The sequence below is a fragment of the Limanda limanda genome, chromosome 2 (assembly GCF_963576545.1).
Source record: "Limanda limanda chromosome 2, fLimLim1.1, whole genome shotgun sequence".
NCBI classification, from domain to species: domain Eukaryota; kingdom Metazoa; phylum Chordata; class Actinopteri; order Pleuronectiformes; family Pleuronectidae; genus Limanda; species Limanda limanda.
Window position 1 is genome coordinate 18,673,452 of NC_083637.1, and position 18,261 is coordinate 18,691,712.

General features: G+C 41.2%; 2 protein-coding genes across 3 annotated transcripts; both read right to left on the reverse strand.

The window, feature by feature from the left end:
* Positions 1 to 475: 475 nt before the first annotated feature.
* Positions 476 to 12,111, reverse strand: cfap52 (cilia and flagella associated protein 52). The gene is made up of 14 exons (XM_061084952.1): positions 12,051 to 12,111; positions 11,350 to 11,549; positions 11,005 to 11,141; positions 10,779 to 10,907; positions 10,596 to 10,695; positions 10,280 to 10,396; positions 9,878 to 9,978; positions 9,551 to 9,721; positions 8,465 to 8,613; positions 8,099 to 8,244; positions 7,441 to 7,592; positions 4,879 to 4,981; positions 945 to 1,056; positions 476 to 657 (listed from the first exon to the last, which is right to left on the reverse strand). Exons 1-14 carry the CDS (start codon positions 12,109 to 12,111, stop codon positions 476 to 478), a joined length of 1,860 nt encoding a protein of 619 aa, XP_060940935.1.
* Positions 12,112 to 13,570: 1,459 nt separating this feature from the next.
* On the reverse strand, positions 13,571 to 17,383 carry LOC133024513 (zinc finger protein 883-like). 2 transcript variants are annotated; one of them, XM_061091659.1, is made up of 4 exons: positions 17,288 to 17,383; positions 16,324 to 16,381; positions 16,111 to 16,218; positions 13,571 to 15,696 (listed from the first exon to the last, which is right to left on the reverse strand). In XM_061091659.1, exons 2-4 carry the CDS (start codon positions 16,370 to 16,372, stop codon positions 14,594 to 14,596), a joined length of 1,260 nt encoding a protein of 419 aa, XP_060947642.1. In that variant the 5' UTR covers positions 16,373 to 16,381; positions 17,288 to 17,383; the 3' UTR covers positions 13,571 to 14,593. The 2 variants fall into 2 exon arrangements, with proteins under 2 accessions (XP_060947642.1, XP_060947635.1); XM_061091652.1 differs by having other exon boundaries at positions 17,225 to 17,383.
* Between the last annotated feature and the right edge of the window lie 878 nt (positions 17,384 to 18,261).

An 18,261-nucleotide genomic window follows, 5' to 3' on the forward strand; every position in this document is an offset into this window, starting at 1 on the left:
ATTTAATGTGCTGTATAATAAAGCCCTGTGAAAGTATGTAGAATGTCATTAATCCTGTCGTTCTCCAACAGTCTAAAGACACATAGCGCACGCTCTTTGATGTTAATAATATATTCCCGTGCCTTGACGTGTAACTTCATATTTATGTAAAGTGTCGCTCGGTGGATTCCCACCTATTCAGCTCCTGGGGGGGAATATCACAGAAGAGCCCGCACTTCTCTAAAAGTGCGATCGCTTCACTTCTGTGTGTGATGTCCCTTTACTCCTGAGAAAGGAACCAGCTTTATACACCTGCTGTTATTGATGCTGAATAAAAATATGTTTATTTCCTTACTCTAAGAGTGTAACAACAAAGTAAGAATGTAAGACCAGTGACTCATGACAGTATTTGCCAAGTCAGAGGAAAGATTACACGTTTCAGTGGGAATGTGGTGGCACTGGATTGAATGTTCCTGCTTCCTCATGGAGTGTCACATTAGGGCGAAGACGGATGAGGGAACCTCCAGCGGAGAACGGCTCCGTCTGCGCTGGTGCTGACTAAGGTGCGGTTGTTGGAGCACATCTTGATGCTGGTGATAGTGACACCATGAGCTACCCCCACGTGTGTCACTGTGCCTTCCATGTAGTCCCACACCTTCACCAGCTTGTCGTCTCCACCTGGCGTGGAAGGGCGAGAAATGGAGGAGTAAGTTTGAGCAGAGCTTGTGTTGTAATATTAGACAAGGACGTCAAAACAAAAGCTCTGAGGAGATGAAACCACTCAATGTATGAGTGTAAAGAAGCCTCATAAAAATAACCAGAGGCAAGACAATACTGATTCAATAATAATCCAGGAGCTTTGGGACTTGGTTAAATTATTTTAAATGGAAATGGATAAACATAAACATACAGTCAATTGATGAAATGAGCAATGTAACAAGCAGCAGAGGTGTAATGGGCCGTACCCGTCACAAAGTGTTTGCCGTCCTGGGAGATGTGCATGGCGTTAATGGGACCAGACTGGGAGCCCTCCACTTCTCTTATGGTCGCACCTTCGTACACGTCCCAGTAGGCAACCTGAGACAAACGCAAATCACACATAAATGATACAATGTTGGTTAGTTCATTATCGGCATTGTTTATGGAAGTCAAGGGAGAAACAGTGTATATGTACTGCTGCACAGGCACTTGCTCCAAATTACGTCTTCAGTGCAAGATGGCTGCAACCATATCTGGGATATTTTGGCTTCATTCAGTTGCTATCGATGGATGATGCATAGCTGTTGAACAGACAAATATCAAACTACACGAACGATAAAGCTGATGACAACTCCTTGTTATGGTTTTGTTCTATTACATCATCATATACATTCTGAATATGTAACATGACACCTTAAAACTGAACTTCCATTATTCTCACTTTCTATGGAAATGAGCAGGTCTGTGGTCAGATTCTATCAGCCTGTCAAACACTACTTGTGAGACAAGTTTGCTGATTTCAATGAGATTCAAAGATCCCTGGGGCTTCACAGCTGCCAAAGTATTACGTCTCACAAAAAGGCATTTGTTAGCTGAAGTTATTTATAGCACCAGCAGCAGAATCATCACGGTAGAGGCGACAAAGAAGGGTTCCTCCCTGTATTTACAGTAAACCACCAAACTGATTAGATCTTAAAAGTATTAAGGTAATAAAAAGGTAAATAAAGCGGCCAGAGGGATTCACAGGGTTATCATATAGCAAAATGCACATTTAAACATCTGTTTAAAATCTATAGCCCGACCCATAATGCTAATAAGCAGTATCCAGTTGTTTACTATAAAAAATGACTAGGAGAAAGTAAATGCAGCTTCATATATGTTGGTTATGCTCAAAAGTAAAACTTCAAGAGCTGCTCCGAATAAGCTCAACGTTTACGAGAATGGCTTTTGAGACAGGATTTCATTCCTCTGCAAGTCCATGCCCATAATGCATTAGAGGAGGAGAAAATGTAATCTCAGACTGACATATCAAATACTGTTGGTTATTTTGGAATTAAAGAGGAACAAAAGGCTCAGTGGGAAAAAAAAGGGATGTTATTTATAGTTTCAGAACTGCAGAGTGATTCTCAAACAGTAAGCTGCCCTTTTAAGCCACAGGAACATTTCTGTGGGGGCTGTTTGAGTCGACAGTGTTCCTCTGCCTCAGAATGCCTTACTCAGACTGACGATATTCATATTTCCACTAAATAACTTTGCAAAACATAACTAAGAGAAAAACACGAGTCACTTGCAATGGGGAAAAACGATTCATCGTGAACAAAAAAATGGAAAGTTCTGCGATCTTTTTAATTTATTTGTATGAATCTTGCTTATTTACCTCAGATCAGAATATGCAGTTCACAGCTGCACAGATTATGCAAATTAATTCCGCTGAGGAGTGTGTTGTGTTTACTATCATGGGACCACTTAAGCAGTGTTTTCAACAAACAGCAAACAAAGATGTACCTTCAAAAAACACCACTAGCTTCTCTGTACGGGAAAATAATGTTTACACAAAGGATTCTGTATAAATAAGAGTGTGCTAAAAATGACACTCCTCATTCCTCCACTATGTCAACTTGCTTCTCTTCCTCCATGGTCGCAGTCACGACCTTTACCTCCCTCGTCTCATCTGTGCAGCAGCTTATTAGAGACCCGTGCTTGTGTGAGTTGTCTGGACCCATCTGTGTTCCCTCCACCTCGGCCTGGGAGTCTGGCCCTCAGCCATGACACTGGGCCACCAGGTAAATTAATTACATGCAGCGAGCAGGAGCAGGTCTTAGAAGTCAGGGCCACTGTTGGTGCAGCTCAACTTCTTACCGGGAAAGACTTGAGTACAGTCTGCTCAGCAAGAGAAGTGACATCATTAAGGCCTGAGGCTAATGAGTCCATTAAATGTGGAGTTAGAATGAGGCTCACAAAATTGCCAGTTATCTAAGTTCACACCTAACTACTATGAACTGTGTAAACTGCTGGCCACTATTTATTCGTTTTTATATCGATAGGAGATTGTTTCAAATATATGATATAATGTATGAATTGTTTTCATTATTTCTTTTGTTTCACTTTAATGCACCAACCAAAGTAGCACTCTTTATGTCATTGTATTTTTTAACCCCCGCCAAGGAGGTTATGTCTTCATTTGCTTTTCGTGGATATTAAGTAAGATAACACACAAACTTAAGAAATAATGCAGAGATTTAAGGAGAAAATCCTTCACATGTATCAATGAACAGGTAAAACATAAAACAATTTATTGAGTTACTGTATGGTAACAAACATTAGTCTTTGTGTGTTGATGGCGGAACATTTCTATGCCAATCCGCCTCGGTGGAGGTATGTGCTCTTTGGATGCCCTTCTCGTTATAGAATACAATGACAATACAGGCTTTCTATTCTATTATATTATATGTGCTATTTTTCGTTAGGCATCAAAACTACATCACCACTTAGTAAATCAAAAATAAAATCTATTGAATCTAATTATATCATTCCTGACCATCAGAGAACAGTCAGCACCACATTGTTTTCCTAGTTTTCATTGTGCACTATCAAACTAGAGTAGAGTGTGTACGTTTTCCAATGCACAACAGTGCCCTTACATTCAATCAAGCTGCACCTATCTGACCCTTCTCAAATCTGCACCCCTTGGTCCTTCCTTGTATCAAGAAGGCCAGTTCAGTAGTTTTTGCGTAAATTTGCGGACAGACAAACAGCAATGAAATATAAAATTCCAGGTGGAGGTAAACATGCATCATCATCGTTCACAATGTCTCTTTCTCTTTCTCCTCATCCTTTTCTTAGCCGTTGATTGACTTGCTCTTAAACTCGCTCAGAAACATGCAGGGATGCGTTTGGAGTAAGGAGAGAAGCAGAGAGAGGGAAAGAGAGAGAGAAAGAGAGCATTGGTATTTGTTTTCCTAGACAGAGCGCCTGTGTCCTGGGATGAGCAGATGGTGGATCTGGCTGACGCTTGGGTTGCATAGGCACATCCGCAGGAAGGCACGAACACCACAGCACTCCTCTCAAGCTCTCTCCTCTCCCATGAATCCCTCCTTCTCTCTCTCTCTCTCTCTCTCTCTCTCTCTCTCTCTCTCTCTCTCTCTCTCTCTCTCTCTCTCTCTCTCTCTCTCTCTCTCTCTCTCTCTCTCTCTCTCTCTCTCTCTCTCTCTCTCTCTCTCTCCGCTCGCTCAGCACATCCACAGCGCTGCGTTAATCAGCACAACTTGTCCTCGCCTCCCAGTGTGCGGGGGGGGGAGGCAACCGTATGGGCCTGGTGTGTGTGGCGGGGTGTAAAGGGTGCGGATGAAGTGCACAATCAAGGAAATAAGCATTTCACTCTGCCACGGCGAACTTGTGACCTTATGTAAATAAGTGGTGCTGAGTTAATCACAATGACTCACAGAATAACAGACTTGTAGGGGCTGAGTGTTTTTGCCACAGTGACTAGCAGCCAACACGGTGGCTTAATTATGTTGAGCCCAGAAACAAATTAGGAGCTTTTCGAGCTAATCTACAGACAGGCAAGGGTGTGTGTGCTCGTGCAAGTCTGCTGATCTTACAAGAGAGACAGGCTTTTCACTGAGTGGAGATTATAACGACAACAGCATAATGAGATATCTAGATTATGATTGTGGAGTGTCAGTCTCTTTGCACACAGAGGGATTTTCAATCACTATGGTTTTTTTCCTGCGAGGGATAAGAATTCTTACTAACCAGCTCTTACATTCCAGTGCCTAAAACCTACCAAGACCAATACATGGAAGGATTTTTTAGATTAATGTTATTGCTTGAGTTGGGCTCTACAAAACACCAAGATGCCTTAAACCAATCCAGTTTTCTACAGCACTATGGGTAATGAGTAAGAGTCCGGAGGCTCACCTTTCTGTCCGTGCCACTGGTAATGATCTGGTGTTCCTCTGGGTGGTAGCACACTGCCTTACACATCGTGTTGGTGGCCATCATCTGAAGACTCATGAATCGCCTACAGGAAGAGAAGCAGAAGAACCAGAGGATGAGATTAAACAAATTCCAGAGGAGGGTGTTTCACAGAAGCACTCATAATCTTGAAGAATAACCTATGCTGGGGGTGCTCTCACTTCATGAACTTCCCACTTCAGTTTACTGAAGACGAGCCATGTCAATGATGTGACAGTTGATGCTTTCTGGTTTTCCTCACTTCTGTCCAGCATCTTCTGTTAATCAAGTTTGGATGTGTGTGCTATGGTACACAAGCCATTCTGTATAGGTACAGATTAATCTTATTATGAGAAAACACAAATAAAAGAAACTAGTGTTTTGCAAACCCACTTGCAGAGAAAACATGCACACACACACAAACCCCTACAAAATGTCCGCTTTGTACAGAGAGATTATTTTGTCAGTCCAGATTCATTTAGGCCAGGGGTGGGAAACCTCCAGCCTCTGGTCCACTTACGGCTATGAGACAATTTGATCACCAGACAAACACAGACACTGTCACGAATTCGCCCTCCTATTAATGTTTTCACTTGTATTATTTTCACATACTAATCCCTGTGTCGTTTCAGAATTCAGCCACTCCCCTCCTGCTCTGCACTTCCGCACCGGCTCCACCCACATACGCACCTGTCTTTAATCCACTCATTAGTTACCTCCAGTATATCTGCCTGCCAGTTTCCTTTGTCCTCTGCCTGATCGTTAGCGTTACTCACCTTACCTTCCAGCATTACTATATTACTCATCGCCTGCCTGATCCCCTTGTGACTTTCCTGCCTGTTCTCTGGACCTGTCTTTCGCCTACTCCCTGTCGGACATTGTTTGCCACGGACTGACCACCTGGCTCCTGACCTCGGCTCTGTTTCCTGACCTCCCTCTCGCCTACTCCTTATTGGATTTGTTTGCCTGGTATCTGACCCTGCTCCGTGAATAAACCTAGAACTTTGCCTTTTCCTACTCTGCTTCCCTGTCGTGCATTTGGGTCCACGCCTGCCATTTCTGCCAGCCCTTACAGACACAAACAACAAAAGTGTAAGTATTTTTTCCGCCATTAAATTTGATGAATGTTTGCAGGGATGCAGTCGCCGTAATGAAAAATAATATGTAGCTTCACGACAGCTGGAAACATGATAAACCCAGAGACAATGTTACACAGGCAGGTTTTCTAGTGAACAAGCTCAGACGCTGAGAAGCTGAAACCTCATACACGTGTAAAACTGAAGGAGCCTTTTTGCTGATGCGAGGACTCAACAAAGTCAAACTGTGCATCACTGTTTGAAAAAAACTGTACGTTTTCCTTCTCTGTAAGAACAATTTAAACCTGCTATGATGTCTGCAAATGCAAACCTTCTTCAGGCCTTTTCTTGCATGGATGAAAATTTTACAAAAAGGAACTGAACATATATGCTGACAGGCAGCTGACGTGCCTGACGACCCACAACATAAAATCATTGAGCTGCAAAACAACGACAAACTCAAAGTTCATACAACAACCTCCCTCTGCTTGAAATCCAAAAAGTTTATGTGAGGCCTGAAGATTTACCCCATTCAGAGGAGAAGAGCGTCTTTGTTTTCGACAACCTACTGCTGTGAGCAGTTATTTCAAAACTGACACTGAAAGAAGCCCCCCTAAAACCAGACAGACCCAAACCTTGAAAACTAGCATTGCCAAAAGAAAGGCAGGACTAGTTAATGCCTAACATAGGATAGATTGATGTTTTCAGTTATTTAGTCTGCATGTGTATGGGCCTAAAAAAAATCTTAAAAAATGTAAGTGGCCCCCGATTGTGAAAAAGTTCCCTGTCCTTGTTGTAGACTCTTGTCTGTCTAATGTTCTTTTCTCCATCAGCTTGTTAGTAATCATCCCAAAAGCCCCGGCTGCCCTTTAATCCACAGACTTATTCATCGAAGAGAAGAATCACTCATAATTCAACCACTGTCAGAGTTTTTAAAGGTTTTATTCTCCTCAGTGATGAAGCCCATGGATTGAAGGATTTAAAGCTTTCTGAAGCCCGGAATTTATTCTTTTTATTCCTATTGTACCAGCCAGACACAGAGGGACAACTTCAGCATTTCTCTCTCATGGCAGCTCAGACCTTGAGGCAGTGGTCTCGATTTCTATTGTCATTTCTTTTTGTGGTGGTCATGTATCATTAGCAATCGAGTACTGGATAATGTAATTACCCTGCGATCAAGTGGGTTACTCTTTTCACCTGTGTGTGTGTGTAAACAACAGCACATGGACGGATTTTTGCCAAATTCTGTAGAAATATCTGCATAGAGGGTATCTTCACAAAAATAGATTTTCACCACTTTCAAATTTTCTGTAAATTTTGGTAAGAATTTGACCACGTTAAAGCCCTCAAAAAGCCAATTAATCTGCCCTCACAATTTCAATAGGGCCTCATCCTGTCTCACTCGGTTTAGTGCTCGGGCCCTAAATACAGTTTGAGTTCTTCTACTCACACAAGGTCCCAGATGATGCAGGAACCATCAGTGCTGACAGAGACACACTCACTGTCGTCGCTCTTGATTTGGATACAAGTCACAGCGCCTTTGTGCTTTGTCATGGTCTCCAGCAGTTGATGGCCTTGTTTCTGCAGCTCCCACACACGCACCTACAATAAGAGGACCCATTAAGCCTCTCAGGATACGCTTTTGAACATCAGACAAGGGAGTATTTCAATATGAATGAACATCAGATATTATTCATATTAAAATACTCTCTTGTCTTTCTTTCAGTGATTTGCAATGCAATGGCATAGTACAACTATATGCTGTCTTTCTTTTGTAAATCTGTCATGATGCAGTCTCAATGTATTGAACACACATGTTAAAATATTTGTGTGTGAGCACTATAGCCCTGCATCTGTACCCTAGAATTACAATAGATTAAAGCAAAGCAACACTTTGAAAAACTCTATTTAAAACGTACAGAAAGTAATGTGTTGAGTAACCAGCTGTTTACTACACATCTAGGAAGGGTTGATGGGTACTGACATTTTTAAATCTATTTATTATCATGGTATTTGGAGAATTGGAATGTGTTGCTTTGTTTTTATTTTTACTTGATGAGGAAACTGAATTATTAGTTTGAAGCATATCACTATTAATGACGACTGACCTTTCCATCTCCCCCTCCACTGACGATCCTCTTGCAGGACCTTGTGCCAGCGATGGCTGTCACCTCCTTATTGTGCGCATTGTCAATGATGAGCATGAGCCGACCGCTTTCTGGCCCAAACACACGAATCGCACCATCGTTCCATGCTGGAAAATAGAGACCAGTTCAAAGGGGTCTGCCGTCAAAAAGTTAAGTTTGATTTTACAATGTAAATAGTATAATATTAGCAGAGGAGTTAGTGGTCCATGCCCACCAGTGAGCGATATAAACAAGGAGCTAGAGTTCACATCAAGAAACAGAAACAGAGCCTTGGAGCAATAAGCTCCAGTGTGTGGTTTACAGATATCTCTCCCTGATGATTCTCACCACTAATGATGCTTTGTCCATTAGCCATGAAGTCCATGGCATTGCAGGTCTTGTTGGGTACAGTTATGCACAGCAGCTCTTTGGGGTTGTCAATGTGCCACAGCTTGATGTCCTGCTCAGCACAGGTTCCAAATAATTCAGAGGTTCCACTGGCAGAAAAACAAAAAAATAATTTTAGTGAAGTGAATGTGGGTTATAAGGTACAACCAGAACTCCATAGAATTATTTATATTATGGAGTTAGATTCAAACCCACGTCTATGTACAATATGTCTTCAATTAAAACAGTTTTTCTAAGCTCAGATGGAGTGACATGGATGAGGCGTTCATATGTCACCCTCTAGTGAGCACAATGCGGTACTGAAGTTATGCACAAGGAGAAATTTTAAGTAAAAAACACAAAAGGTCACATTTTTTTGCCAAAGCAATAAATACAACTATTGACATTAGAGGTTTAGAAATCATCACTATATGTTCATATAATATAAGAAAGATTTACTTTTGTTGTTGTACAGAGTATCAGAGGATTTCCCTTGTGTGCATATCGTTTACCTACAAGAGGAAGGATTTGTGACTGGGAGGGATTTATTCAGCCAGGGGGCAAAATTACATAACAATATGCTGACTGGCTGAATTACTTGTTATGATCGTTACTGAAATATAGCACCAGGCCTGTCTCTGTCTGATTCTAAATTAGAGGCAATCCAATACACGCTGGTCTGCTGTTGCCTGCTTGCAAAGTTCAGCTTATCTGCATGACAAGCTTTAGAAAGTACTTTTCACAACTAATGTGATCAGATTGAAAATGCGGATTGAGACAACAAATGCCAATGCAAACTTATACAATACAACACATCTGAAGTGGAAGCTATTTGATATTTCTTTGTTTGGAGGTTGTATGGACTTTTGTCAGAGGCTTTTATGAATACAAATTAATATAATATAAACAAGACTGAATTAAACAGTGCATGACATTTACCAGTCAATTATAAAGGCTGAAACAAGTCCAGAAGCCATTTTACTCTCTGGTGGGATCATTGACTGATGACTGTAACTCTTCCTCTCTTCCTCTCTGTCTCCTACTTACGCAGGAATGGCTACGTCCTTGACAGCACTGGTGTGGCTGCTGGACACGAGTTCAGCTTCGAAGTCCACGTAACTGATGCGGTGCATCCGAGCAGCCTCTGTCCCAACATAGAAATGGTCCTCTTCTCCGCTTAAAGCAATGGAGGTCACCCCCTTTTCCACCTGAACTTTCCTAATGTGGGAAAAGAGATCAAAATAAAGCAAAGTAAAACATTAAATCAGTATGCTGTCCAGTGTGTGTGAGTGGGTCTGTGTGTGTGTGTGTGTGTGTGTGTGCGTCTGTACATATATACAGTACATGACATAATGATACAGTTTTTATCCTCACTTGAGAATTTTGAAGTTAGTACTGGAACACAGAGTGATGGTACCAGATCCAGATCCGAGAAGTAGGTCCCCAGACTCCAGTATTTTCAGGACACTGACACCCTGCACAGAAAAGGCATGACTTTAAATTACGTATTATGTACACAAATTATATATCACTTCTCAAATTTCTAGTTCTTTGATAGAAGCTGATTGATCAATCTATCTACAAAGATCTGGTCCAATATTGAAGCGCTGTTTGAATTACCTACAGGACGTATAACCTAAAAGCTACCACACTATAAATAAAAGAATAAATGGAGCATACACACAAATGGAGAAATTACAGCTGCTGATCAAATAAACAAGTGCAAGTGAACAACAGCTGAAATGACCCGTGTTGCGCCTCATGAGGCTGACTTACCAGGCTGTATTTTGTTTTAACTGGACCACAGCTACTCAGGTGCCTCGAATTCAGGTTGATTTTCATTATGTCTCCACTGCTTGTGCCACAGAAAATGAACTCATCGTCCTCTGAGATCTGTGTGATATTCAAACAAGTCAACTTGGTCAATGCTATCATATCTAGTGTACTCTGCATTTTGTATTTCAGTTGTATCAGCAGTTAAACTGACAAAAGCCATTAAGCAAAACTCAGATAAACATCAAAGTGGTTAAAAGTAGTTTAATAAGCTGGATAAACAACATGATGTGAATGAAAGACTCTCACGGCCTCGTACCTCTATACACTTCACCATCCTCCTGAGCTTTCCTGCCTGACACTCTGTGGCTGTGATCTTCCGGTTGGTGAGGTTCAGCTCCCAGACTCGCAGTGTTTCGCTGCCCCCCCCAAAAAAAGATAGTTAATATTGTTGCAGATACAAACATTGAAGCCACATTAACAAGGAACACCATTCACTCACTTTCCAGCTGAAACAAAGACGTGGTCGTTGGTATTCGAGTACTGCAGAGTGAAGCAGTGACCAGAACTGTTAGCTGAGGCTGGGCTGCCACACATGAACTGCTTGTTCTCAATATCCCAAAGGAATATGCTGAAAACACACATAAAACACACATCACACACTCAACAAAATTGAGAATTTGCTGAGTCAATTTACAAGCACAAGTTAGAGCAAACATGATGTTTACCGGCCATCATCCTGACCCCCGAGGGACACCAGGTACTTGTCGTTCGGAGAGAAGGACAGCGCCTCTACCTTCGCCTTGTGGAGGGTCAGCTGGGCATGGATGGTTCGCTGTGTATAGTCCCAGATAATAATTGGAGCCTAGGAAAATATGTAAATAATTATTCTAAATGTTCCGATGGATAAATGTGTTTTTTCATCCTTTACTTTGAAAGGATTCAAGCCCACATTGTGTTAATGCAAACAAAAAATACCACACATCAAATAGGACAAATTAAACAACTATTTAAGGATAATGGAATTTAGTGAGTTATCCTAATCCATAATACAAAGGTTTACATTATGTTACCTCAAAGCCCATGAAGTTGACCTGTCCAGTGGCAATATACAATCCACTCTTTGACACTGAAATACAGGATATATTGTTTGTGTGTCCATGGAGGAACTCCTGCTTGCCGTCTGTGAGACTCTTCAGAATGACCGTGGATCCCACAGGATAGATGAGGTGCTCTTTGTCTGGGTGTACGTTCAAGCCAGAAAACACGTGTCCTGATGAAATGAAAGGGTGGCATGCTATAAGATTTGACATGTTTTAATACAGAAACTGACAACTAAATAAACTGTTTGCGATCATCATTGGTGATACTGTTCTTTGTGCCTTTTGAATTATTTTGTCAATGGAATCTGTTCCAAACACAACAAGCAAAATTCTAACAACGGGATGCATGACAGCTAGAAGACTGATAGCAGCTAACTGGAAGGTCCCAGATCAGATGAAAGGACTGTGGCTCTGAACTCTTGGAAATGATCTCCATGGAGGGAGCAACATCTAATCTTACATAATAATGAGGAACAACAGCCATAGACTGTATATAGGTCACAACTGACATTGTTTGTTAATAAATACCTATTTACCCCAAGATCCAGAGTCAAGATCCTGAGTTAACATGGACGACCAGTCTTCCCGTAATTATATATTGTTTCATGATCACACATTAGCATTAGCTTCACATCAACTAGAAACCATTGGAAGTTGGTTTGTAAACTTACCATTGAAGCCAATAACAGCCTCCAGTTCAAGTTGAGTGACTCCTTGTGTTTTGTCAGCCATGGCTACTTCTCCTTTCTCGGCCTCCTGTTGAGTGTTAAGATACTTTGTGAGGCTACTGTCATCAATAAAAGTTAATTTATCCAGCAAAGTGAAGTGTCTCAAAGTTCAGATCGCTCCTGTGCCTCAGCAAACTGCAGTAAGGGAAAACTCAAATGGTTGCAGCGGTAGCTTGTGTCCCCAGACTGTTGCTAGGTAACGTCAGTTTGCGAGAGACAGCGAGCTCAAATCGTGGCAGCGGCAGCTCTAAGAGGCACTTCCGGTGTCAACAGAAGCTGCCACTGATGTGAGTAGGCAGCTGTCTTTGTTGCCACAGTGTTTGGAGGCTGAGAGCAGCTAAAGTTGTTTGTGATGTATGAAATTAGACAAATACAGGTTTATGAAATATTATTGGATGGTTCATTATCTCTCAGGGGGTTGAACTCAAAATGAATCAAGAAAGGCTCCTCATCTATCAGATCCATTTGATCTTGGTTTCTATGGATAAGAACTCAAAGACTGTATTCCCAGTATTGGTTACAGTGTGACTGGTACTGTGCCTGAGTGAAGTGTTATGAGCCAAAGGAGAAATGTAGATTGTTATCCTTGCCATAAATTCTACATAAGATGGTGAATAACTCCATGAAAGCATTGATTGAACGGAGTTGCCACAGCTCATGCAGAAATTTATTGACGGCAACTGTACCAAAGTAGATGGGAATACCTCAGAGGAACCAAGTTTTAGTAATGGTAGGACCAGGCACTGTCTCATTTATATTTATACTCTCTAGGCTGAATAAATGTATTCAGTGTTTTTGTGTTACAAGAAGGCAAAGACTGACAAAATATTATTTCCAATTGCTTATAAGCTATTAACAGTTTTATTTACTATCATAACTTGACTTTGGCCCAAATGTTCACTTATGACATGATCTCAGGCCTTCTCCAAAGACTCTTAGTTAAATACACTAACATCCACAAGAACATTTAAAATAGACGTATTGTTAGTCTTTCAACTTTAAGATATTATGAATGCAGACAGAGTGGCAACAGAGGCCTCTGCCGTTACAAATCAGTGAGTTTTTTTTATTGTCACCGGAAGTGCCTCGACGAGCTGCCGCTGCCACGGTTTGAGCTCGTTGTCTCTCGCAAAATTACGTTACCTAGCAACAGTCGGGGCCACGGGCCGCTCTCATTAGTCCATGAATCTGCTTTGCTGCCTTCACATGCACTTAGAAATTAAAAAAATCTACAGATAAAAAAGGTAAAATTTCTTTAAAAATCCATAACACTCTTCAAGACATTATTTCCATGTGTCTCTGTTACTTGATTTGTGAGCTGACAATGCACAAAAAACTAGAAAGTTAAAAAACTTAACTCCAAACGTAACACAAAGCTTTCTGTTAGTTAAGTTGGTAAAGTTCAGGGACACAATGTAAAAAAATCTATACAAGATATTCTATGAAATGATTTTATTGGTGGCTATACTTTCTATAAGAAATAATGTTCCAGGTAGATTTTTTGTAGGTCAAAGTTAATTTCACAATTAAAATCTAATTTGAGCACATTACTTGAATATGTATCTAAAACATACAAGGCCCATGTTTAATGCTTTTACAATGAAGCGATCTACAATACAATGCAATGTATTTGTTGGCAGTGAGATACTATGTCTGCATTGGGCGGCCGTGGATCAGTCGTTGGTTCAGTCCCCGTCTTCCTCTGCATGCCAGCTTTCATCAGGCATGACAATTAACCCGTCCCATTGAGAAAGTGCTGCACATAGTTGCACTGTATGAATGGTGACTGACAAAAACTGTAGTGTAAAGAACTTCAATGTGTCATCGAGACTAGACAAACACAGATCATTTACAATTACAAAGTACAGCCAACGATATATGCAATACACTTTGTAAAAAATCTTATTGAAATGAGAAAGACAAAGTTTGATATTCATACAAATTATACACAACTCGTACCGGAGGAAAACATCTGGTGTTTTCAAGAGTTGACCAAGGTCAAACAAAGTCAAATACAGTGTACCAACACCTTTCTGCTCTGGCAGTACAGCATTAACCATTTGGCACAAGCTGAATCCAAATAATAATAATGATAATTTGATATATGATTACAAAAAAAGATTGAAACATTATAGTTTATGAGAGCTATTCTATGCTATTTTAAGACAAATAAACATTTGTCATGAGAGGAAGACGTTAACAGAGCTACCCAGAAACTGTGCTGGACAGAACAGACCCCTGATCTGTGTTGGTCCAGGGTTGGGGAACCTTTATTCTAGGCAAACATTAATTTATATTGCCAACACAGATGAATAAAAATCAAATGCCAGAAATAGACCTTCAGGATTGTATCATAAAAAATACTGGGAGAAGCGAATCGGGAACCCCATGCTTAAGTATTTCTGTGAGCAGCGAAGTGAATCATTAGAAAAATTTAAAATTTGTTCTCAATTCACCGCAAATGTTCTCTCCTGTAATATTCTTTTTCAACTGCTGGCAATCTCAGAGGCTCCTTCCAAATTGAATGTGTCTTTGGACATCTCCGTAGACGTCTGTCCATGCGTGTGTGTCCTCTGGTGTCTGCGTAGAGAATGGCTCCATGAAAACTTGCGTCCACAGGTGAGGCACAGATAGGGTCTTTCTCCCGTGTGCGTCCGCTGATGTTTTGTCAGAGACTTGTACCGTGTGAAGGTCGCCCCACATTCGTTGCAAATATACTTCTCTGATTTAATGTGAACATTTTGTTCATGCTCTTTCATGTTGCCCAGCTGCGAGAAGCCTTTCCCACACACGGGGCAAAGATGGGGCTTCTCCCCCGAGTGGGTCAATTTATGAATATTCAAATCCTGACGAGAGTAAAATCCTTTTGCGCAGATAACACATTTGTACGGCCGTTCCCCTGTGTGCTTCCTCATGTGTCTTTTAAGCCCTTCTGAACGGGAGAAGCAACTTTCACACAAACTGCATGTAAAGGGTTTCTCCCCAGAGTGGGAGCGGGAGTGCCGACGGACCTCGGAGGCCTTGAAGAAGCGCATCCCGCAGTCCGGGCAGCAGTGAGGCTTCTCCGGCTGCTCCTCGTGTGTCTTTTCATGTGCTTTGCAGTGACCCGACTCGGAGAATCCTTTCCCACAGGTGGAGCAGGTGAAAGGCCTCTCCCCCGTGTGCATCCGCTCATGACGGATAAGTTTGTTCAGTTTACTGAAAGTCTTCTTGCAGTATGAACACTGATGAGGCTCTTTCGGCTTCTTCGAGTGTGTGCGCCTGTGCCTCTCGAGCTTCGAAGGCCTGTTGAAAATCTTTCCACAGTCGGGGCAGGGATGCTTGTTAGTCCTGTTGTGGCAATTCTGGTGTCGGATCAGCTTCTCTTCTTGAGTGAAACTCTTGTCACAGTGCTGACACTGATGAAGAGTCTTCGGCTTCCTTGTGTGCACAGGTTTGTGCCTTTCTAGCTTTGATGGTCTGTCAAATACCTTCCCACAGGTGGAGCAAGGGTAACACTTGTCTTTAGTGCTGCTAGCTGGCGGTTTGGAGTCCTCTGTGTCGCTGAAATCTGATTCTGAGATTGCCTTCAAAAACTTTTCTCCAGAACCTAATGAACAATCAAACAGAAAAGAAAAACCTCTTAATACTTTGCTCAGCGAACGGGTTGAACAGTCAAGATTTATTATGTGAGGAGTTGTGGGTTTTTATGTGACCTGCAGTTTGAGTTATCCTGCATGATAACTACACTGTATATAACTTTATATATGTACTCTGCCCTTATACCTTCTCTTTGTATCAACTGTATATGTGTATATGAATCTTATTCGCAGTTTATACATGATGCCCTCACATACCCTGTGTAAAATCTTTTAAAGTTGTCTTTTATTTACATTTTTAATAATCCTCTTCATGCACCACGTCACTGCTTTGTGCAGTGTTATTAAATTGTGCTGAGAACGTGCACAATTCATATTTTAGAGTTAAACTGACAACAGATACAGAAGATACTTTCAAACCATACACTTATTCTCAGTGGAATTGTCTTTAGTGCTTCTAGCTGGCGGATTGGAGTCCTCTTCGTCACTGAAATCTGAATCTGAGATTTCCTTCAAATACTTTTCTCCAGAACCTGATGAACAATCGAACAGAAAAGAAAAACCTCTTAATACTTTACTCAGCGAACTGGTTGAACAGTCAGATTTATTATTAGACATGAAGGAGCATCAACACTTACTTTCCTCGGACGATTCTGTTTCAGTGTCAGAAGCTGTGTCTGGGTCCATGACTGCAGCCTATTTATGGACAACAACAAAACAAACTTATATGAGTATTGTACAGCAGTGACTCACTGTTCTTCTCAGATATGTCTGCTGTAGCCTGAGCGATGCTAGATTTCTTTGGGATGATAGATGTTCATATTGAGGAGCTGTGATAATGATGGATTTTGTTTCAACATAAACACAAAATATGAGCAACAGTGTTACGGCTTCATCTGCTTGTATGTTTGTCTCCAAGATACATTGTTAGATGGATATTTAACAGCTGATGTCTTGATATATGCTAATAAAGATACATCTGAAATCATTTGAAGTACCAGTGTGTAGGATTCAGTGGCAGCAAGAGGGGGTTTTGCAGATGTGTTGATCCCCCTCCACTCACCCCTCACTTCTTTAGTGTGTAGTCATGTACAGTGGTCTTCATGTATCATAGACACGAATTCTGTGTTACTCTACAAAAATGCTGGTGGAACATGGCAGGTGTGTTTTCAAACAATTAAATCTCCCTACTTTCACATGACTACTTAAGCGTTTGACTTTGAACTGTACATCAGACGTGTCCTCTATCCGTGATGTCATGCTACACAATAAAAATGTATTTCCATTAGGCTAAGGATGAATGAGATGCTGTTATAGGGAGCGCCTTTGATTCCAAGCTAGTCAGAGCTGATCGTGTAAACATGATGTCCCATCTGAACATTAGCAGTGCAGCTTGTGTGCTAATAGAGCTTTAAAAAAAGGGTAAGGGTTAACTGTTAGCTGGCTTTGAAACGGAGGGTCGGTGAGTGTGTGTGCTCGGGACACACGCATGCACACAGACAGACCAGAGCAACACTAGCTAACTTAGCCGAAGCTAACCTTGTCGCGTTGCCTCAGTAACCCGATAAGAGAACGAACAGGGCCTGCGAGCTGGACTCCCACCTCTCTAATAATCCTGACAAGCCTCGGCTGTCACTTCTCTCTCCCGCAGCTCCTCACACGGGCCCTGTTTCATGTTGAGAACAAGCTAATGGCTGCGGCTCGCTACAGCTTCTCTTTCACATCCTGGTGGGCGGACACCCGACCAGTCTCTGCCTCTGATTGGTGGACGCTGAGGTTCTCCCCAGATTTTTAACCAATCATCCCTTTGATGTGTAAATCTAACCCAATCAGCGGCAAGGTAGGGGCGGGTCATATAATATATAATATGAGGAGTTGTGGGTTTTTATGTGGACTGCAGTTTGTGTGGGCTTGATTTCTCTTGCATGATAACTACACTGTTTTTAACTTTATATATATATATATACTCTGCCCTTACACCTTCTCTTTTTATATAACTGTATATGTTTATATAAATCTTATTTGCAGTACATGATGCCCTCAAATACCCTGTGTAAAATCTTATAAAGTTGTTTTTTCTTTACATTTTTAATTAGCCTCTTCATGCACCATTGTGCGCATTGTGCTGTGTTATTAAATTGTGGTAAGAACATGCACAATTCATTTTATTTAAAAGATTTAAACTGACAACAGATACAGTAGATACTTTCAAACCATACACTGATTCACAGTGGAATGCAGCCTTTCTGTTATTTTTATTGTTGACATTGTTTCATTCATTTTTGTTTTCTGTGCTGGATATATTACATGTTTGGTCTGATCACCCCCGACACAATCGCTCACTTCCAACAGCATTAGAACGCGACAGAGGTTTTCATACAGAATATTGGAAATACATACGTTTACACTCAAAATTTCTAAACTCGTTAATAAGTTTCAATTTGAGTCCATCAAACAGTTCAATTTAATTGAATTTACTTACTTATATTCCTCAGTTCATCATGGCAATGCACCTTTCAACATGCTTAACTTAATATCATGTGTCATCCTTTCATCTGTGATAAGATGTTGAGGGG